The 19,183-nt window shown below is 52.6% G+C and overlaps 2 protein-coding genes across 2 annotated transcripts; one reads left to right on the top strand and one right to left on the bottom strand.

The window, feature by feature from the left end:
• Window positions 1-47: 47 nt before the first annotated feature.
• On the top strand, window positions 48-3,086 carry GPHA2 (glycoprotein hormone subunit alpha 2). The gene is made up of 4 exons (XM_020891797.2): window positions 48-1,819; window positions 2,218-2,320; window positions 2,484-2,668; window positions 2,780-3,086. Exons 2-4 carry the CDS (start codon window positions 2,218-2,220, stop codon window positions 2,879-2,881), a joined length of 390 nt encoding a protein of 129 aa, XP_020747456.1. The 5' UTR covers window positions 48-1,819; the 3' UTR covers window positions 2,882-3,086.
• Window positions 3,087-3,089: 3 nt separating this feature from the next.
• On the bottom strand, window positions 3,090-12,308 carry PPP2R5B (protein phosphatase 2 regulatory subunit B'beta). The gene is made up of 14 exons (XM_020891793.2): window positions 11,635-12,308; window positions 10,718-11,189; window positions 9,735-9,931; window positions 9,040-9,141; window positions 8,789-8,881; window positions 8,532-8,662; window positions 7,307-7,366; window positions 7,095-7,203; window positions 6,453-6,506; window positions 6,071-6,121; window positions 5,830-5,949; window positions 4,883-5,010; window positions 4,515-4,616; window positions 3,090-3,876 (listed from the first exon to the last, which is right to left on the bottom strand). Exons 2-14 carry the CDS (start codon window positions 10,914-10,916, stop codon window positions 3,732-3,734), a joined length of 1,491 nt encoding a protein of 496 aa, XP_020747452.1. The 5' UTR covers window positions 10,917-11,189; window positions 11,635-12,308; the 3' UTR covers window positions 3,090-3,731.
• Between the last annotated feature and the right edge of the window lie 6,875 nt (window positions 12,309-19,183).

Raw genomic sequence — 19,183 nt, 5'->3', positions numbered from 1 at the left:
AATATAGGGATACAGTCGTTGACAGAACACTTTGGGTAGGTGGGGTCTGTACCTGACCTCAAATCTTCAACTCTCCTGGCTGGGTTAGAGAATGGGGTCTTGCAAGACTCCATGTCCTGAGTCCTGCTGCCCCTCAAGAAATCATGTCTTGTCAGTTCACCCCATTTGGCCCCAAAATACAATCTCTTCATAGATAAATTCTTCTCATCTAGCTACTCCTTTGACTTTTGACAGTAATGCAGACCAGTTTACTGGATTAACTTGAAGTCAGTGTAAGTTAGAGGCATTTTTTTTTAACTGTAAAGATGACCAGTATTAGAATAGGCCACTTTGTAAGGTAATGAGCCCTTGTCACTCCTACTTTTTGAACAGAGCTGATTATCTGTCATGCTGGAAGTTTCTCATGGTGAATGGAGAAGTTAGGGCTGGACTTCTAAAGGGGTCTCTTGGAGACCGCTTGTTCTGATACCTTTCCCTCAGGTGGGGAGGACAGATGAGGTGGACTACTGAAGGGCCTGGGACCTGAGGGGAGAAGGGCTGAAGGGGAAGTCACTGTGCGTGAGGACTGGAGGACTAGGGACAAATTGTGTTCACAGCCTTTGCCCTTCTGTTCCAAACACAGCCTGCTTTACAAAGCTGTCTAGAGGCTCAGCTCCAGAGTCTGGACATCTGAATAGTGCTATTCTGACTTCCAAGCTCACAATGAACCCTTGGCAAAGTCACTTTCCTTTCTGGTTCTTATTTTCTCATCTGGAAAATGAAAGGGTAGGATCTGATGAGCTCTCAAGTGCCTTCCAGCTCTGGCTGGCTGTGTGGTTAGCTCTGCTTCTCTGAGCAGGTCAGTGAGACTATAGCCCTGGGGTGTGCGGAGCCAGAGTTAGCACAGGCTTCCTTCTGATTTCTCCCCTGCCCCAGCCCCTGTGGCTCTTGCTGATGAGGGGTCTTTTTCTAACTTGCCACATTCTCGCCCCAGGTCTAATTTAGCACCATGCATGAACAGCAGATTTGGGTTCCACATCAGCCCTGCCATGAACTAGCTGTGTGACCTTCAGTAAATTTCCTTCTCTGAACCTTAGTTGCCTCACCTGCAAAACCAGAGCCAGGGCTGGATTAAATGATTGGATCTGCTGGGGTTGATGGCTTGAGGCTCTTCCAAGAGACAGTCCCTGTTATTCCAGGAACTAGGGGGAGCCCCACCCTGCAGCTGACCCCCAGAATGAGAAGTCATCCACTTGACAGTGCAAGTGAAGCTCTGAAACGAACTTAGAACCCCCACCCCACTCTCCTCTGGCTCTGCCATGAAGCACCTCTCAGGATATCCCCACTGATACCATCAGTGAGATGCTATCACCTCCCTTGTCCGTAAGAATCTCCTCTCCACCCTTACCTTTGCAGTGGGTAAAAGAGATAGGCAGGGCTGAGTTTAATCACTAAGGTTGGGCTGGCAAAGCCCTAAACAGAAGTGTCCTGCCCGAGGTCACACAGCAAAGAAGAGAACCCAGGTGGCCACAAATCAGCCCAGTCCAGAGCCCTCTCTCCCCAGACGCACACACTGCCCCCTCTGCCAGGTCCTGGCCTTCCCTCTACACCTCACTTGCTGGAAAGCAGAAACTACCCTCTGAGGACCACACCTCAGAGGCGAGCAGGATCTCCCAGGTGGTTTTGCTGTGAGGCTTCAGGCAGAAGAGAGGCAGGCCTGAAAGCTGATCTCCAAGAAGGCGTGGCTCCAGGATGATGGCGAATAAAAAGTCGGAGAGCCAGCACCGGCTGGAGACCAGCAGGAGGCAAGAGGAGCCATTCAACAATCCATTCAGAAGCGGTGAGCTCACTGAGGCAGCAAGAACCTGGGAGAGCCTGGGAGCTGTAGCTAAGGGTCCTACATGCCCAGATGGGGCAGGTGGAGGGAGGCAGAGGTTTGTGCTCCAGATGGTGGAGATTTCCGGGGAGAATCACTGCAGTGGGAGGATACGCGAGTCACACTGGGACAGCTGCTCACACTCATACCCGTTCAGAGAGGATGGGTACACACATACATGCACACACACATACACCCAAAGGCACACACAAGGAAAAGACAGCCCCTCAAGGCATGCCTCACCCGTCAGACAGACCAGCCTAGCCCTGGCACATTCACCCAGAGGCATGCAGCATTTAAAGAACTCCTCCCCAACACCTGCACACCCACCTAGAAACATTTATTCACCCTCTGTGTTTCAGATGTCCATGGCGTGCCCCCAAACCCTGCTCCTCTGCCTGCTGCTCCTGGCAGCCACTGAAGGCCAGAGTCGACAGGCTGCCATCCCAGGCTGCCACTTGCACCGTAAGTGACTCTAGGAGCAGAGAGCTGGGTGGAAGCAAAGAGCTGATGGACTGGACCAAGGCGGGACAGGCAGCACCCACGAGGGTCCCAGTGAGGCTCAGGCAACAGGCGCTGGGCAAGCCTTTGCCATGGCATCATCTACCACTCCCCTGTCTCCTTCTAGCCTTCAACGTGACTGTGCGAAGTGACCGCCAAGGCACCTGCCAGGGCTCCCATGTGGCACAGGCCTGTGTGGGCCACTGCGAGTCCAGTGCCTTCCCTTCCCGGTACTCCGTGCTGGTGGCCAGTGGTTATCGACATAACATCACCTCTGTGTCTCAGTGCTGTACCATCAGCGGCCTGAGGAAGGTAAGGGGGCTGAGCTCGGCAGTGGCTCACTGGGGGTGTGGGGACAGAGGAGGCAGGGATCTAAGATGGCCTGAGAAAGGAGCCTGGGACAGACACGCGCCTCTCCTACAGGTGAAGGTGCAGCTGCACTGCGGGGGGAACCGGAAGGAGGAGCTGGAGATCTTCACGGCCAGGGCCTGCCAGTGTGACATGTGTCGCCTCTCACGCTACTAGCCCATCCTTCCCCAGCCCCCTCCCCTTGGTCACAGGGTTTAGAGTTGGAGTGTATCCTATATTTCCTGAACCTCAGTAAGGATAACAAGTCCAACCCTCTGAGGAGAGGGGGTTTTCTGCCTCTTTCCCACCTCTGCCTGGCTTCCGAACCAGTCCTTCATCAGTTCACCTCCCCCTTGTCCCTACCCCTAAATAAAGCAAGCAGATCGTGAGTTCCTCTCTTTATTAAATCTACCCCCAGCCATGGAAAGGGGAACAGACCACGGTTACTGTGACCACCCCCCTTGTCCCAGGACACAGGGAATCTTCTGCCTGTGCCCTTACCCCTCCCCCTGCCCAATAAATAAAAAGGGGACAAGGATGTACAAGGCCAGGGCGGGGAGGGGAAGAGGGTGCCCCAGGCCCAGGATAATGTCTGTGTTGCAGGGGAGCTGGGGGAGAATAAATAGACCATGGACCCCATGGTGGGGTGAGGAAGGACCTCGCGCTGGCACAAGGTAGGGCAGGTGAGGGGCTGCGTCCCCTTGCCCTAGGCTGGGAGCGGGGCGTGGGAACCTGCCTGCAGTCTGGAGCCCGGCTTTGTGGGGCAGAGCAGTCCCCGATGGCCGCTTCCTGATCAAGTGCACCCTGGTCCAGTCCTACCAGGAGGGCCTGACAGTTCTGTTGCCAGGACCACCATCTCTCCTCCTCTCCCCCCAGAGGAAACTGCCCATGCTGGGCCAGGAAGGGAGCCCTCCAAGCCCCCACTGGCAAGGCCAGGAGTAGGTGTGTATCTCTGTGGGCCCCTGGGCAGGAGAGAGGGTGGAGGGACTGATAGCTCTGGGTTTAGCTCCTCCCCTTCTGGGGATCTTTAGCTCTGACCTCCACCGGTGACCTGGGGTGTAAGCCGCTGGAGCGGGGCCTCTTTGGCCCCCTGGGTTCCCTGTAACCGGCGTAGCCGTAGCTCCTCCAGGCCTTGCCACAGCTCCTGCCGTTCCCGGGCCTTCTGTTGCTCCCTGGGGAGAGAGGGAGAGGCAGTTCCCCTTCCTGGAGCTCCAACTGCAATCTAACTCCCTCACCACCACCCCGTCTGCAAGGAGACTCAATGGGAATCTTCCACTTGGGGAGAAAACACTGAGGAGAGACGGGTCCCAGCCCGTGGTCATGGAGGAGATGGACCAGCCTGGCCTTTAGAGGCCCCACCTGAAGGGCTGTTGTTATGTTGTTGTTTAGTTGCTAAGTCATGTTTGACTCTTGGGCAACCCCATGGACTGTAACTCACCAGGCTTCCCTATCCATGGGATTTTCCAGGCAACAATACTAGAGTGGGTAGCTATTTCCTTCTCCAGGGGATCCATCTGACCCAGGGATCAAACCCGCATCTCCTGCATTGGCAGGCAGATTCTTTACAACTGAGCCACCAGGCAAGCAGGAACCTCTATACTAGGAGGAAGTACTTGGGAGGATAATTGGAGGATGCAGTGGATAGCTGGGCACAGATGGCCTAGCACATGACAAGACCATAGGCAGAGGCTTTAAACATCTGACCAGATGGGATATGGGTTGTCCTTTCAGCTTCCCTCCAACCCTTAGGAGCTGGTCCTTGTCCTGCTTTTCCCCCCTCTCCCTCCATGCCCAGCGTCTCAGCACTCACTGCTGCTTTTCCAGCTTGTAGGAGGCTGTGAGCTCATCAAACAGCTTCCCATTCATCTCCATGAAGGTCTTGAGCACATTGTAGATCAGAGACACAATGGTTCTTGGCAAGGACAAGGATGAGGTGAGAGATGAGAGCAATTTCAGTTGGGTCCCACCTCCCTCTCCAGCATTCTGTCTATCTCTGTGTCCCAAACATAGCCTGCAGCCCTGAACACCACAAGCACTCCCCTTCTCCTTCCCCTTTCACCACCCCTCCACCACCTTCAGATGCCTTCCCTGATCCTCTCCAGCTACGAGTAGCCCCAGTTCTGGACTGGCTGGCCCTGCCCCAGCCTCTGTGGGTCAAGTCAAAGCCTGGGCACTCACTGATTCCAGTGCTCCTTGGAAACTTGGTAGAGGGTCCCAAACACAGCAGGCAGCACAGTATGGCAATTGTCCTCAATGAGGCTCAGGATATACTCATTGTTCCAGAAATACAGAGCCCGCTCTGCAACCTGGGGCAGCGAGATGGTAGAGTAAACGCCTCAGTGGCTTCCCTGCAGGTGCCCATCCTGGAATCAGACCCAGCCACAAACCCAAGGCACGCTGTCCTCCTTACACCCCATCTTCAGGGTTCATCTGACCAACGTGGTGAGGTGCAAAGAACACTGGATTTGGAGTCCAGTGCTCAAAAGTGAATCCTGGCTCCATTACACACTGGCCACGTGACTTTGGGAAAGGCAATTTACCCCTCAGCCTCAGTTTTCAAATCTATAAACTGGGGCTAGTAATAGCTACCGCCATATGGCTGTTATAAGAATCATATGAGGTATTTAGTAAACTGAAGTGCCAGAGTATCAGGTTATGGCTTATAAAAATGAGAGAAAGTCTGCATAAACTCTCCTGCATACATGTAGGAGGACACTGGCTACATCCAGCCTGGATGGAGTGGGGAAGTCTTGCTGGTCTCTGTGAGGCTAATGAAATTTAAAGTCACCAAGAAAGGGGGAAAGTGTTGACAACCACCCGTCCCATTCATGGACATTTGGTAAACATCCACTTCAGTTTACCACATGTGTTTATGCTACCATCTCTTCAGTTTTCCTCCCTACCCAGCTGGCCCATCCTACAGATAAGGAAGCTTAAACCAACAGAGTGGTGAAGTGATTTACTCAAATCTCCTTAGCCCCTGGGAGGTCTCCTGACCCTGAGTTCAGCATCTCCACATTATCAGACCCTGGAAGGTCCAGAGGAGAAACTGAGGGCGGAGGAAGCTGTGTGAGGTCAACCTCCCAACCTTCTAGTCCATACCCTGGCTCTCACCCAACCCATACCTGGAAGTGGGGGCTGGACACACAGCGGGCCACCTGTTTGAAGAGGGGCTCCTGGATCTTCACAAACTGCGAGGGCTCGATAACATCCAGAATCTCCTCCATCTCTCCCAGAAACATCACCTGGGGTGGGGTCAGGGACACAGGGACGGCGGGTCCCATCTCCCCTGACACACACCCGACTGCCTTCCGGAAGCCAAGCCTTCCCAGCCTCCCTGCAGTGGACAATCAGAGCCCTTCATACCTCTTTCTGGGTACAGGTTTTTGGCCAGTATTTGAGCAGCCCCCGGATCACCTGTGGGAGTTGAGGCAGAAAGGAGTCAGGCCTGCCAGGGTTGGCCCCCAGGGTGGCCTGCCAGGACACCAGGTTGCCTCCCCCACCAGAGGCACTTGAGGGCTTCCCTGGTGGCTCAGTGGTAAAGAATCCACCTGTAATGCAGGAGACGCACAAGACGTGGGTTTGATCCCTGGGTTGGGAAGATCCCTTGGAGGAGGGCACGGCAACCCACTCCAATATTCTTGCCTGGAGAATCCCAAGGACAGAGGAGCCTGGAGGGCTACAGTCTATAGGGCCGCAAAGAGCCAGACACGACCGAAGCGATGTAGCACACACCAGAGGTACTCACGTGCTCTGTCAGGGTTGCGTCCTTCTCCAGGAACTGCACCACGCAGTATGCCAGCTGCAAGGGAGTGGGGGTGCCGTGGTGGAGGGGCAGGCAGAGAGAAAGGACAGGGGTCAGCAGGGGACCAGGACAGGACACCAGATATTTGCTCATTTGCTCTTCACTCATTCACCAAGCGTTTACTGACCACCTAGGACATACCAGGCACCGTGTTTGATGTGCAGGGACACAATAATGACCCTATAGGGGAAATATTCAGCAAACTAGTCCTTATAAGTTTTATAAAAGGTTCCATGTCCAAAATCTGTATTATGATCTACAGGAATATAGAAAGAGGAGAGCTTAATCCTGCCCAGAGCAGGTTAAGAGGGAGGGGGCTGGGAAGTCTTCAGAGAACTGATGTCTAAGATCGGCCTGAAAGGATCGTGGCAATTCTCCAAGGTAGATGGAAGAGAATTAATCAAGAAAAAGATGAGAGAGACGTGCTCGCTTCGGCAGCACATATACTAAAAAAAGATGAGAGAGGATCCCATGAGTTCATGCTTTAGTGTGCCTGGAGTCAGAGTGTCAGGCTGACCCTGCCAGTCCAAGTGGCTGCCCTGACCCTCAGGACCTCTCCGCCAGCAGGGCCAGGCCTGGCCTTACCTGGGCATGAAAGACAGACAGCGACTTGACAGAGTGCAGGGGAATCAGGACTCGAACCAGGAACTGCTTGTGCTCGGTCTTCAGGGGCAGCGCAAAGCCATTGATGATGCTGAGGAGGGGACAGAAGAGATGAAGAGGGTTGGGATGACTGGGCCTCTGTCCCTCCTCCCAGAATCCTCCAGATGCACCAGCTGAGGCCTAGAAAGAGTCACCTTCCTAAGATCTCCAGCAGTTCAGCCACGCCATTGAAATGCTCGAATTCATAGATGAACCTTTGAGAGGAAGAGAAGGATGCATGAGAGTTCAAGACAATCGGAGCAGGCCCAACCCTCCTCTCAGCCACCCTGCCTACCCACCCCAGCCCTGAACATCAACCCAGCTCTCTCCCAACCCAGAGGCTGTGCTCTCTTCCCCAAACCCCAAACCAGGCCCACTGAGATCTCTGTATCACCCACCTCTATATCACCCTCTCAGCCCAGCCCCACTGCCACTCTGGGTCCCAGCTCAAACCTCTTCTGGAAGCATCATCTGCCAGACCCTAACTCGCATTACCTGGTCCTCATCCAGTCCACAGGCACTCAGCCTGAGTCCTTCACTCTTCATGCCAATCAACCGAAAGAATGACAGAGTGTCTATTCTGTGCTATGTTATTTCTCAAAATCATCCCAAGAGGTAGAGCTTATTAGATCCGTCACACAGATGAAGAAATCAGGGCTCAGCAGCTCAATCAAACCTGCCCTAAAGTTAACAAGCAAGGAATCTAATACACTGAGCTCCTGGAGGAGAGGGATCACTCCTCACCTATTTCGCAGCTAATAACAATGAGAGCTAAGGTTTCAGAGTTCCAGCCTTGGGCCAGGAGCTACAGTGAGTGAAGGCACTGCCTCATTCCATCTTGACAACCATCTCTGTGTTAGTATAGTTATCATTCTCATTCTAGAGACGAGGAAGCTAGGAAAGAGCTTAAATACTTTGCCCAAGTTCACCCAAGTATTTGAACCAAACTCAAACACAGGCCATCGAGCTCAAGAGTCAGTCTCAACTACAAGGCCATATGGGCCCCTGATGCCAAGTAGGCAGCAGTGCTCAATACATATTTACAGAAAGAATCCCTTTCTTTGGGTCCTATGGCCTGGTGTGACAAAAATCAAAGGATTTAGATCCTAGGCCTCCTGAACTGACCTAGTCCCTGCAAACCATTTCCCCTTTCAGCCTCCATTTTCTCATCTGTAAAATGGAAATAAATACCCTTTATCTGTTGATCTCACATGATTTGTATAAGCAGTACTACTGGCAGTAGTACATGCTGCCAAGAAAAAACTCAATAAACCATAGTTCTACAGGGTCCCCCAGCCCAGAAGCCTTTGCTTCTGTTCTTCCCATAGCTCTCCCTGCTCCCTCCCCAGGTCTCAGCTTGGGTAGGAAGCAGGCACCCACCGGAGGAAGATATGGCTGCACTGTTTGCGGATGTAGGCCCGGAGCCCCAGGAACTTGCCATAGACCCGGTGCAAGATGGTCTTGAGGTACTCACGCTCCCGGGGGTCCTCGCTATCAAACAGCTCCAGGAGCTGTGGGAGCCGGGATCAGGGGTTAGGAAAGAGACCAAGCCAGGCTACTTCCGTCCTATCCCCATGCCCCCACAGAGAGCCTGCCCCTGCCCCATGACACCACCCGGCCTTGGTTCCCCACTTCACCATCAGGACAAACTTTTGATCCACATATCTCTTGGCCACAGAGGGCTGGAAGTCTGGGCTCTCCAAGAAACGCAGGAAAAACTCATATACCAGCTGGAGGAGGGGACAGACAACATGGTGAATTCAGGAACAGCCCCCCCCTTCATCCTACACTGTGGCCCTCAGCCAAGAGCCCAGGACCTCAGGAGATCCTCTACCCCTCCTTGGGTCTCTTCTGAAACTCATATCCCTGTCTTCCCCAGCCCTCCTACCTGAAGATGCGGCCATGAAGGCTCAAGGTTGGGCTCATCCTCTTCAGGGTCAAATTCAGGGTTCTCACTGGGCGGCAGCGTCCGAAAGATATTCACTGAGATCTGAGGGGCAGGTCAGGGTTCTTTAAGGAAGAACCCTCTGAGGCAGAAGCTAGGACATCCCTCATCCTAAGTCTAATGGGTCTCAGCACCTGCCTCAACAACCAGTTCCCTCCTTTGCAATCACTGCCTGAACATCTGGTTCATAGAAGACCTGGGCTTGGGGTTGGGGACTGAGGGGCAGATGAGACACATCCCCACCCTCTATCAGGTGCAGTCCAGCAGGGAAGACAATATGGAAAATGGTAAGGTCTACGGACCTTCTAAGCAGCAAAAGGGAGATTTCTAGTTTGGGTACTGAGAGAGGCTTCATGGAAGAGGTAGCAGCTGAGCTAGGCCGTGGCACAAGGAACGTGGGGAGTGCACACTGGGTCTCAGGAGAGCGTGAGCAAAAGGGCAGGGTGGGCCAAGCCCGGGAGGCACGGAGGGACCTACACTGCAGGATGCTGGGCAGGAGTGGGGCTGGGAGACGGGTCAGGTGGGAAGACATGGGCCCTAAGGCCAAGCCAAAGAGTACGGGTTTATTCTCTGCCCGGGAGCTCTGCGGGCAGGCAGTAGGGTTCCCACGCGCACCAAGCCCTGTGCCAGGTGCTCACCATGCGGATGATGTCTGGGTAGACAGGCTCAATGAGGACCCCCCGGGTGCTCCCCACGCACTCCACCAGCTCATTGAGTGCCGCCCGCTTCACCTCCTTCCCCTTCAGGTCAGCCACACAGTCCAAGAAGTCAAACATCACCCCACACTGGGCCAGCTTCCGGCTCAGCAGCTCATGCAGCTCAGAGGCTGGCACATCTGGGGAAGGAGGAGGGGTCTGAGCCCGGGCCCCAGCTGCTGCAGCTCTGGGCAGGGGTGGGCCTTCCTAATCCCTAGGGCAGGCTCCTCTGCCCCCATGCCCCGTGCTTCTGGGCCATCTCCCACTCCGTGCAGAAAGTAAACCACTTCTGTCCCATCCTCCATTCTTGTGAGGTAAAGGAGCTTCATCTCTTCATCCTAACTGAGGCCCAGAGAACATGATGGCCTGATTGGAAAACATGGTTACAGACCCTGGATGCCCAGGCCTTCCACAGGTGCCCCAAACAGCCATGGCCTCCCTCTCCTAGGTAGCACTCTGTTCTAAGAGCCAGAAGTGGAGAGAAGAGGCAGGATTAGGAGTCTCTCGGGTGCCCTCTGCCTCAGCTAGTGGGGCCCTGTAACCAGGGGTGGGGGGAACGACACTATGATTGTTGCAGGGAGCCATGCTGAGCACCTGCTCCAGGACCCTGGCAGCAGCCAGGCTGCTAGCAGCTTCCTGGAACCCAGGCTGTAGGCTCCACCCTTAGCCCTGGTCTGCCCCCCAGGGTGGCACCACCTCCAGATGCCCCACCTCCAAGGATGACAGGCCAGTCCGGCCATGCGTCAGCACAGAAGGCCAGAGGGCTGGGGGTGGGGGTCAGCTCAGGTGGTGGGGTCCCTTGCTCGGAAGGGGCCATCCAGACTCCGTCGGATCACAGCTGCCAGCTGCTTCTCACTCCCCCACCCCCAAGGCTCGCTGGCCCACTCCAGGACTCAGGTCCCCTGGCGGCCAGCAGCCGGGCTCACCTTTGAGCAGGGGCAGTGGAGTGAGTTCTTGCTGGTTGCTCTGATAGCGGAACTGAGAGGAGCTGTGGGAACGCCGGGGCCGGGCCCGGCGGAGGGAACGGCGGGAGAAGCCATCCACCTTGTCGGGCGGGGGCACAGGGGACAGCCCCGGGGAAGAGGGGCTGGTGGGGGTGCTCGCTGGGGGCAGCTTCGTCTCCATGGCGGCTAGGCGGTGGGTCAAGCCTTCAGAGCCTCTGAGGTTCCCTCTGGGCCTGCAGGATGCTGAGTGAGGCTGGGTTGACTAACTTGGGCCCATCCTGTGCGCTGGGGGAGGTGGGAGGATGGGGTGGGCACAAACACAGTCCCGGGCCCCCCCCAGGACCTTTGGCAACTGCCCAGTCCTGGGGGGCAAGCACGGTAGAGAGGAGGATGGCTCAGGTTTCAGGTCCTTCCTGAGGGTCCGAAGAGTCCAGCTAGGGTTCCCAGCCTGGCTCTTTTGAAAAAGAAGTCAGGGCAGAGAGGTCGGCAAGAAAGAGACAGAGAGCCTGTCAGTTCTTTCAGGACAGCCTGTGGGGCTGCCGCTGACAGCCCGTCTTCCTGCCCTCCGACCCTGGCCCTGGCCCAGACCCTAAACGAGGTGCAGGTGCCTCCCTTCTCCCAGACATAAAGGCCCCAGGCTCCAAAACAATCCCCTCAAAATAGGGCCTCTCCCCCAAGCCAGACCCTGTCTAGAATGGGGACCTTGGCCCTCATCCCTGGCCCCTAACAGAATGGGGACCCCGTTCCTGCTCCACTAATCAGGGTCACCAGGGACTATTCCAAGAATGGGAACCCTATCCCCATGCCACCCCCCTCCTACAACCCGGCACCCTCCCCAACCTCAGTTTCTCCTTCCTCACCCCCAAATCTCATCTGCCTCCCGATGGGGGGACACTCACTTCTCAGATGCCCAGACTTAGGTCACGGGCCCTCCAGGGGCTGCCTGTGGGGAGGGGAGCAACTGTTCAGGGTTCCTTCGAAGCGGTTCGGTTCGGGGCGCTGGCGCTGGGCGGCGGCGCTCCTGGGTTCTCTCTCCGGCTCCGGGGGGGCCGGAGCATGCCCCCAATTCAGCCCCGGGTCGGGGCGCGGGCTCCCGGCGGGCTCCGGGTTGGCCGGGGCAGCGCGCAGACCTCTCCTCAAGTCCGGGGACCCGACCCGCGCGGCACTGCGAGAGCCCAGGCTCTGTGCGCACCGGCACCCGCCGCCCAGCTTCTCACGATGACATCAAGCCACCTCCCCCAGTCGGCCCGCACATCCCCGCGGGTTTGGGGGGCGGGGGAGGGGGGCTGCGTCAGGAAGTTCCCGCCGGGGGCAGCTGGGAGATGTAGTCCCTGCACCAATTAAAGCGGCTGACTGACCGAAGGGGTAATTCCTGCGGGCACCAGGGAACAAGACTAAAGCAGAGTGGGACGGGGTCCAACTGGGACTGGGCTCCTGGGCTCTGGAAGGGAGAGTGCATACGGAGAGGGGAAGACTCAGGAGTCTGCACCAGGAAGCTGGGGACGATACCAGGACTCTGGCAGCAAAGAGGCCCAATCCTCTGTCACACCCAAAGATTTGCCCTGCGCCATCTGTGCCCCGGGCAGTCCACCCACAAGGGAATGCCACTCTCACTCCAGAATGGCTGGACACTTTAAAACCCCAGTAGAAAATGGCACTGGACTGGTTAATAGTCTGCAGTGAGCCAGTGCCTGCTGGGAGGGGTGTGGTGCCCCCAAGGCTGCTGGGAAATGAAGTCCTTCCTCAGCCTGCAGTCCCCCTCCCGTCCCTTGCTGTCTAAGGTGACATCATGGTCTGGGTTTAAAGGGCCAGCCTAGGAGTGGCAAAGCATCAGAGCTGGAGATGCTCCCTGGTGCCGCCACACCACCCCAGCAAGCTAGCCTCTCTGGATGGAACTCCCAGCCTCTCTAGGACCTAAGATGTGCTCTTGGGGTCTCTAGTTCAAAACCCTGCTGCAGGGACTCCAAGGCACAAGTGGAATTCCAGGAGTTTGGCATTCCTGCCAAAAGTTCCCAACTTGTAGTCCTGGGCCCCTTTCCTAGCACCCTGGACCCCAACACCCTTCATTCCCTGGACTCTATCTCCTACCCTATACTGCGATATCTCCACCCAGAAGTTCCGCCCAAATGAACGGCTGGTCCATGGAGCACCAGGAGTGGGCAATGAAACCTGGTGATGAAGTCAGGAAGGGGCTGGGGTCCTTTTCAGAGTCTTCCTCACCCTGCCCTAGGCCTTGTTGGCCACTCTGCTGCCTTGGAACCACCCAGCCACCTTGCCTGCTGCAGAGGGAGCCTGGGTGCCCAAAGGGCGCCCACCTACTGGAGCAATGAAAAGCAAAGGCCGCAGTTTAGCCAGGCTGAGATCCAGAGCAGAACCCTTTGCTCAGTAGGCCTTGTCCATCTGGCCCTTGTGACCTCATCTGTCAAATAGAAGCCCATACTCTCCTCCTTGCCCACCTCCCAGGCTTAGGAGATGAAGCTTCTCCAACACCCCTACAGAAAAAGCTGGGGGAGGACAGGCCCACCAAGCCTTTTACAACCAGATGAGGTCCCTGAAGAGCAGAGAGAAGTGCTTTGCCCAAGGTTACATACCCTACCATTAAAATCTGGGACTGCAGCCCAGATTCCCATCTCCCAGCCTAAGTCAGGAGCACGCCAGCTCCACCCCGCAGCCCAGGTCCTCGGGCCAGTGCTCTGGACTCTGAGGGTCTCCAGGCCAGAGTGGCTGTGGAAGGTTGGTGCTTTGTACAACCCTCAGACTGAGGACTGGGGCTCTGAAAAGTGGAAAACGCACATAAGATTTCCTGCAAGAAATAGCCTTTGAACTGTGTCTCAAAATAGATACAATGTTACATGGTGGTTGGAGAGTTGAACAATACTTTTTAAATAATTTTTTAGTATTTATTTATTTTCTGTTGTCCTGTCTTTGTTGCTGTGAAAGCTTTTCTTTACCTGTCATGAGCAGGGACTACTCTCTATTAATAGTTTCAGTGCAAGGGCTTCTTATTGTGGTGGCTTCTCTTGTTGCAGAGCAGGGACCCCAGAGCAAGGGCTTCAGTAGTTGTGGCGCATGCGCTCAGCAGTTGCGGCTCCCAGGCTCTAAAGCACAGGCTCAACAGTTGTGGTGCACAGGGCTTGGTTGCTCCAAGGCATGTGGAATCTTCCTGAATCAGGGATCAAACTGATGTCTCCTGCATTGGCAGGGAGATTCTTTAGCACTGAGCCACCAGGGAAGCCTGCAAATTATTTTTTTTTTTTTTGCAAATTATTTTTTAAATCATCTTTATTGAGATATCATTAACACACCACAAAATTCACTCATTTTGGTGTTGCTGTTTAATAAGTATAGAATATTGGTTTTGCAAGATGAAAGGTCCAGGAGGTTAGGCGTACAACAATGTAACTGCGATGGTGTGATCACTCACCTAGAGCCAGACATCCTGGAGTGTGAAATCAAATGGGCCTTAGGAAGCATTACTATGAACAAAGCTAGTGGAGGTGATGGAATTTCAGCTGAGCTATTTCAAATCCTAAACGATAATGCTGTGAAAGTGCTGCACTCAATATGTCAGCAGATTTGGAAAACTCAGCAGTGGCCACAGGACTGGAAAAGTTCAGTTTCATTCCAGTCCCAAAGAAGGGCAATGCCAAAGAATGTTCACACTACCGCACAGTTGTGCTCATTCACATGCCAGCAAGGTAATGCTCAAAATCCTTCGTTAGGCTTCAACAGTGTGTGAACTGAGACCTTCCAGATGTTCAAGGTGGATTTAGAAAAGGCAGAGGAACCAGAGATCAACTTGCCAACATCCGCTGGATCATAGAAAAAACAAGAGAATTCCAGAAAAACATCTACCTCTGCTTCATTGACTACACTGAAGTCTTTGACTGTATGGATCACAACAAACTATGGGAAATTCTTAAAGAGATGGAAATACCAGACCAACTTACCTGCCTCCTGAGAAACCTGTATGCAGGTCAAGAAGCAACAGTTAAGAACTAGACATGGAAAAACAGACTTAGTTCAAAATTGGGGAAAGAGTATGTCAAGGCTGTATGTTGTCACCCTGTTTATTTAACTTACATGCAGAGTACATCAGGCAAAATGCTGGGCTGGAAGAAGTTCAAGCTGGAATCAAAACTGCCAGGAGAAATATCAATAACCTCAGATATTCAGATGACACCACCCTAGTGGCAGAAAGAAAAGAGGAACTTAAGAGCTTCTTTTTTTTTTTTTAATTTTTATTTTTTTTCTTAAGAGCCTCTTGATGAAGGTGAAAGAGGAGAGTGAAAAAGTTGGCTTAAAACTCCACATTCAAAAAACTAAGATCATGGCATCCAGTTCTATCACTTCGTGGAAAATAGATGGAGAAACAATGGAAACACTGACAGACTTTATTTTCTTGGGCTCCAAAATCACTGCAGATAGTGACTGCAGCCATGAAATTAGAAGAGACTTGCTCCTTGGAAGAAAAGTTACGACCAACCTAGACAGTATACTAAAAAGCAGAGACATCACTTTGCTGACAAAAGATCCATCTAGTCAAAGCTATAGTTTTTCCAGTAGTCATGTGTGGATGTGAAAGTTGGACCATAAAGAAGGCTTAGCACTAAAGCATTGATACTTTTGAACTTTGGTGGTGGAGAGAAGACTCTTGGGAGTCCTTTGGACAGCAAGGAAATCAAACCAGTCAATCCTAAAGGACATCAACCCTGAATATTCATTGGAAGGACTGCTGCTGAAGCTGAAGCTCCAATACTTTGGCCACCTGATGCGAAGACCCAACTCATTGGAAAAGACCCTCATACTGGGAAAGACTGAGGAGTGTAGAAGGAGAAGAGGACAACAAAGGATGAGATGGTTGGATGATATCATCGACTCAATGGACATGAATTTGAGCAAACTCTGGGAGACGATGAAGGACAGGGAAGTCTGGTGTGCTGCAGTCCATGGGGTGGCAGAGTTGACACGACTAAGCAACTGAGCTACAACAAAGGTGAATATACTTAGCACTACTAAATTGTACTTTTAGAAATGGTAACATTTTTTATGTATATTTTACCACAGTTTAATATTTATATTTATTTATTTGGCTATGTCAGGTCTTAGTTGTGGCATGCAGGACCCTCCTGTGTTTTTTAGTTGCAGCAGGTGAACTCTTAGATGTGGCATGTGGAATCTAGTTCCTTGACCAGGGATCCAACCTGGGCCCCCTGTATTGGGAGCATGGAGTCTTAGTCACTGGAGCATCTATTGTCATTCAGTCACCGGAATCAAGACTGCTAGGAGAAATATCAATAACCTCAGATACACAGATGACACCATCCTAATGGCAGAAAGTGAAGAGGAACAAAAGAACCTCTTGATGGACCACTTGAGCAGTCTCTATTTTAACACAATTTAGACAAAATGCAAAATCCAGGCCCTCCCCCTAGGCTAAGTAAAAAACCACCCCCCCTGGCCACCTTCTTTGATCACTTTTACACCTATCTTGATCCCAGTTAGGGGCTTCTTCTGGGTGGACCATTCCTATCTAAGGGAGAACCTTCCCCCAGGACCCCTGAGACCTACAGCACCTTGTTTGTCTGACAAGTTCTCACCTATCTGATGTGTACAAGAAGCCTCCCAAAGCCTGGCCTTCCCCCTTTTCTTTCTTTGAGGAGGTAAGCTGGCCCCATGCTTCTCCAGGCCCCTTGAGTTCTCTGGGATCCAGCTGTCCACTGCCCAGGGCCACTGTATTTGTTGGATTTCTGTGGAGCTCACCCTATATTGTCTAGGGGAGGGAACCCCCCACTTCTGGAATCTAATGCCTGATCATCTGAGGTGGAGTGGATGTAATCATAATAGAAATCAAATGCACAGTAAATGTAATGCACTTGAATCATCCTGAAACTGAAACCATTTACCTCAGGGCAGGTCCCAATCCCCTGTGCTGGAACTCAAACCCAGCCTAAACCCTGCCTGGGACTCTTAACGCATGTGGCTGGGACTCAAACCCAGTCAAAACCCCAGTACCTGCTTTCAGAACCTAATGAAGCTCAGGTTCTTGATGTCTCATCACAGAAACAGGTCAGTGAGAGACAAAGTGATAGGTAAGAAGTGGATTTATTCAGAGAGAAACACACTCCACAGACAGAGTGTGGGCCATCACAGAGGGCAAATACAGCGGCCTCAAACTGTGGTGTGGTTAGCTTTTACGGGCTTAATGGGGGCTCAGGTGGTAAAGAATCTGCCTGCAATTCAGGAGACCTGAATTCAATCCCTGGGTCAGGAAGACTCCCTGGAGAAGGCAATGGCCACCCACTCCAGTATTCTTGCCTGGAGAATTCCATGGACAGAGGAGACTGGCAAATTATATATAGTCCATGGGGTCTCAAAGGGTTGGACATGACTCAGCAACTAACATTCTCAGTTTTTTTCAGTTTCAATTTCATAGATTAATGAGTGGGAGGATGATTCCAACTATTTTGGGGAAGGAGTGGAGTTTCCAGGAATTGGGCCACTATGTGGTTTTTTGATGGTGGGTTGGAACTGTCATGGTGCCTCTGGGTATGTCATTTCGCTGATCGAGGATCAAGATATAGTTAAATTGACTTGTCTGCCATCTTGGACCCATATGATTCTAATCAGTTTATGTTGTGTCCTCACGCTATGTCATTTTTTCAAAAGTTGTGCCCTGCCCCCTCCCCTCCTGTTTCCATAGTGCCTCCCTCACGAGCCTTTGTGGTGAAGAGTAGATGAGGTCATGCCTGTAAAGTGACAAGCCCAAGGTCCAGACTTCACATGGGCTCAATTCATAGTGTCTTTTTTTTTTTAAAGATTTATTTATTTATTTGAGCTTCCCTGGTGGTTCAGACCATAAAGAATCTGCCTGCAATGCAGGAGACCCAGGTTCAATCCATAGGTGTGGAAGATCACCCGTAGAAGGGAATGGCTACCCACTCCAGTGGGAAGGGAGTATGTCAAGGCTTATATTGTCACCTTGCTTATTTAACTTATATGCAGAGTACCTCATGGGAAATGCTGGGCTGGATGAAGCACAGGCTGGAATTAAGATTGCAGGGAGAAATATCAATAACCTCAGTGTGCAGATAACACCACCCTTATGGCAGAAGGCGAAGAGGAACTAAAGAGCCTCTTGATAAAAGTGAAAGAGGAGAGTGAAAAAGTTGGCTTAAAACTCAACATTCAGAAAACTAAGATCATGGTATCTGGTCCCATCATTTCATGACAAACAGATGGGGAAAGACTGGAAGCGGTGACAGACTTTATTTTCTTTGGTTCCAAAATCACTGCAGATGGTGGCTGCAGACATGAAATTAAAAGACATTTGCTCCTTGGAAGAAAAGCTATGACAAGCCTAGATAGCATATTAAAAAGCAGAGACATTACTTTTCCAACAAAAGCTAGCCTAGTCAAAGCTATGGTTTTTCCAGTAGTCATGTATGGATGTGAGAGTTGGACTATAAAGAAAGCTGAGCACCGAAGAATTGATGCTTTTGAACTGTGGTGTTGGAGAAGACTCCTGAGAGTCCCTTGGACTGCAACGAGATCCAACCAGTCAATCCTAAAGGAAATCAGTCCTGAATATTCATTGGAAGGACTGATGCTGAAGCTGAAGCTCCAATACTTTGGCCATCTGATGCGAAGAACTGACTCCTTAGAAAAGACCCTGATGCTGGGAAAGATCGAAGGCAGGAGGAGAAGAGGACGACAGAGGATGAGATGGTTGAATGGCATCACTGACTTGATAGACATGAATTTGAGCAAGCTCCGGGAGCTGATAATGGATAGGGGAAGTCTGGCATGCTGCAGTCCATGGGGTTGCAAAGAGTCAGGCACGACTGGGCGACTGAACTGAACTGAACTGAGACACTCCAGTGTTCTTGCCTGGAGAATTCCAGGGACAGAGGCACCTGATGGGCTACAGTTATGGCGGTGCTGGGTCTTTGTTACTGCCCATGGGCTTTCTCTCCTTGTGGCCAGCGGGGGCTACTCTGCACTGTGGTGCTCGGGCATCTCTTGCGGTGGAGCACAGTCTCTAAATCCTCGCGCTTCAGTAGCTGCAGTGCATGGCTCAGCAATTGTGGCGCACTGGCTTAGCTGCTCTGGGCACGTGGGATCTTCCCAGACCAGGGATCCAACCTGAGAAATAGAGTATTTCCTGCCCCGTCAGTCAGCAAGGATGTCACAGTCATCAGGATTCCCAGTCTCCAAATGTGAATTTCTGAGCCCTAATGGCACTCAGGAAAGAGAAAAATACCTGAGATATAACAGCCATCAGATTGCAGCCACTCCCCACGCTGAGCACTGAGGAACTCAGGAAGTGAAAAGCACAAGATACTGGCCCCAGAGAGCTGAAGTGCACAGGAAAGGGATGATTTCAGTGAGGCCAGACTTGCATCTTCCCATACAGAGAAAAGCACTTAACTCCTTAACTTGGGAGTG

This window comes from Odocoileus virginianus, chromosome 28 (genome assembly GCF_023699985.2).
Source record: "Odocoileus virginianus isolate 20LAN1187 ecotype Illinois chromosome 28, Ovbor_1.2, whole genome shotgun sequence".
In the NCBI taxonomy this organism is placed as follows: Eukaryota; Metazoa; Chordata; class Mammalia; order Artiodactyla; family Cervidae; genus Odocoileus; species Odocoileus virginianus.
The sequence above is the reverse complement of the archived record's forward strand: the minus strand, read 5'-3'. Positions and strand labels throughout refer to the sequence as shown.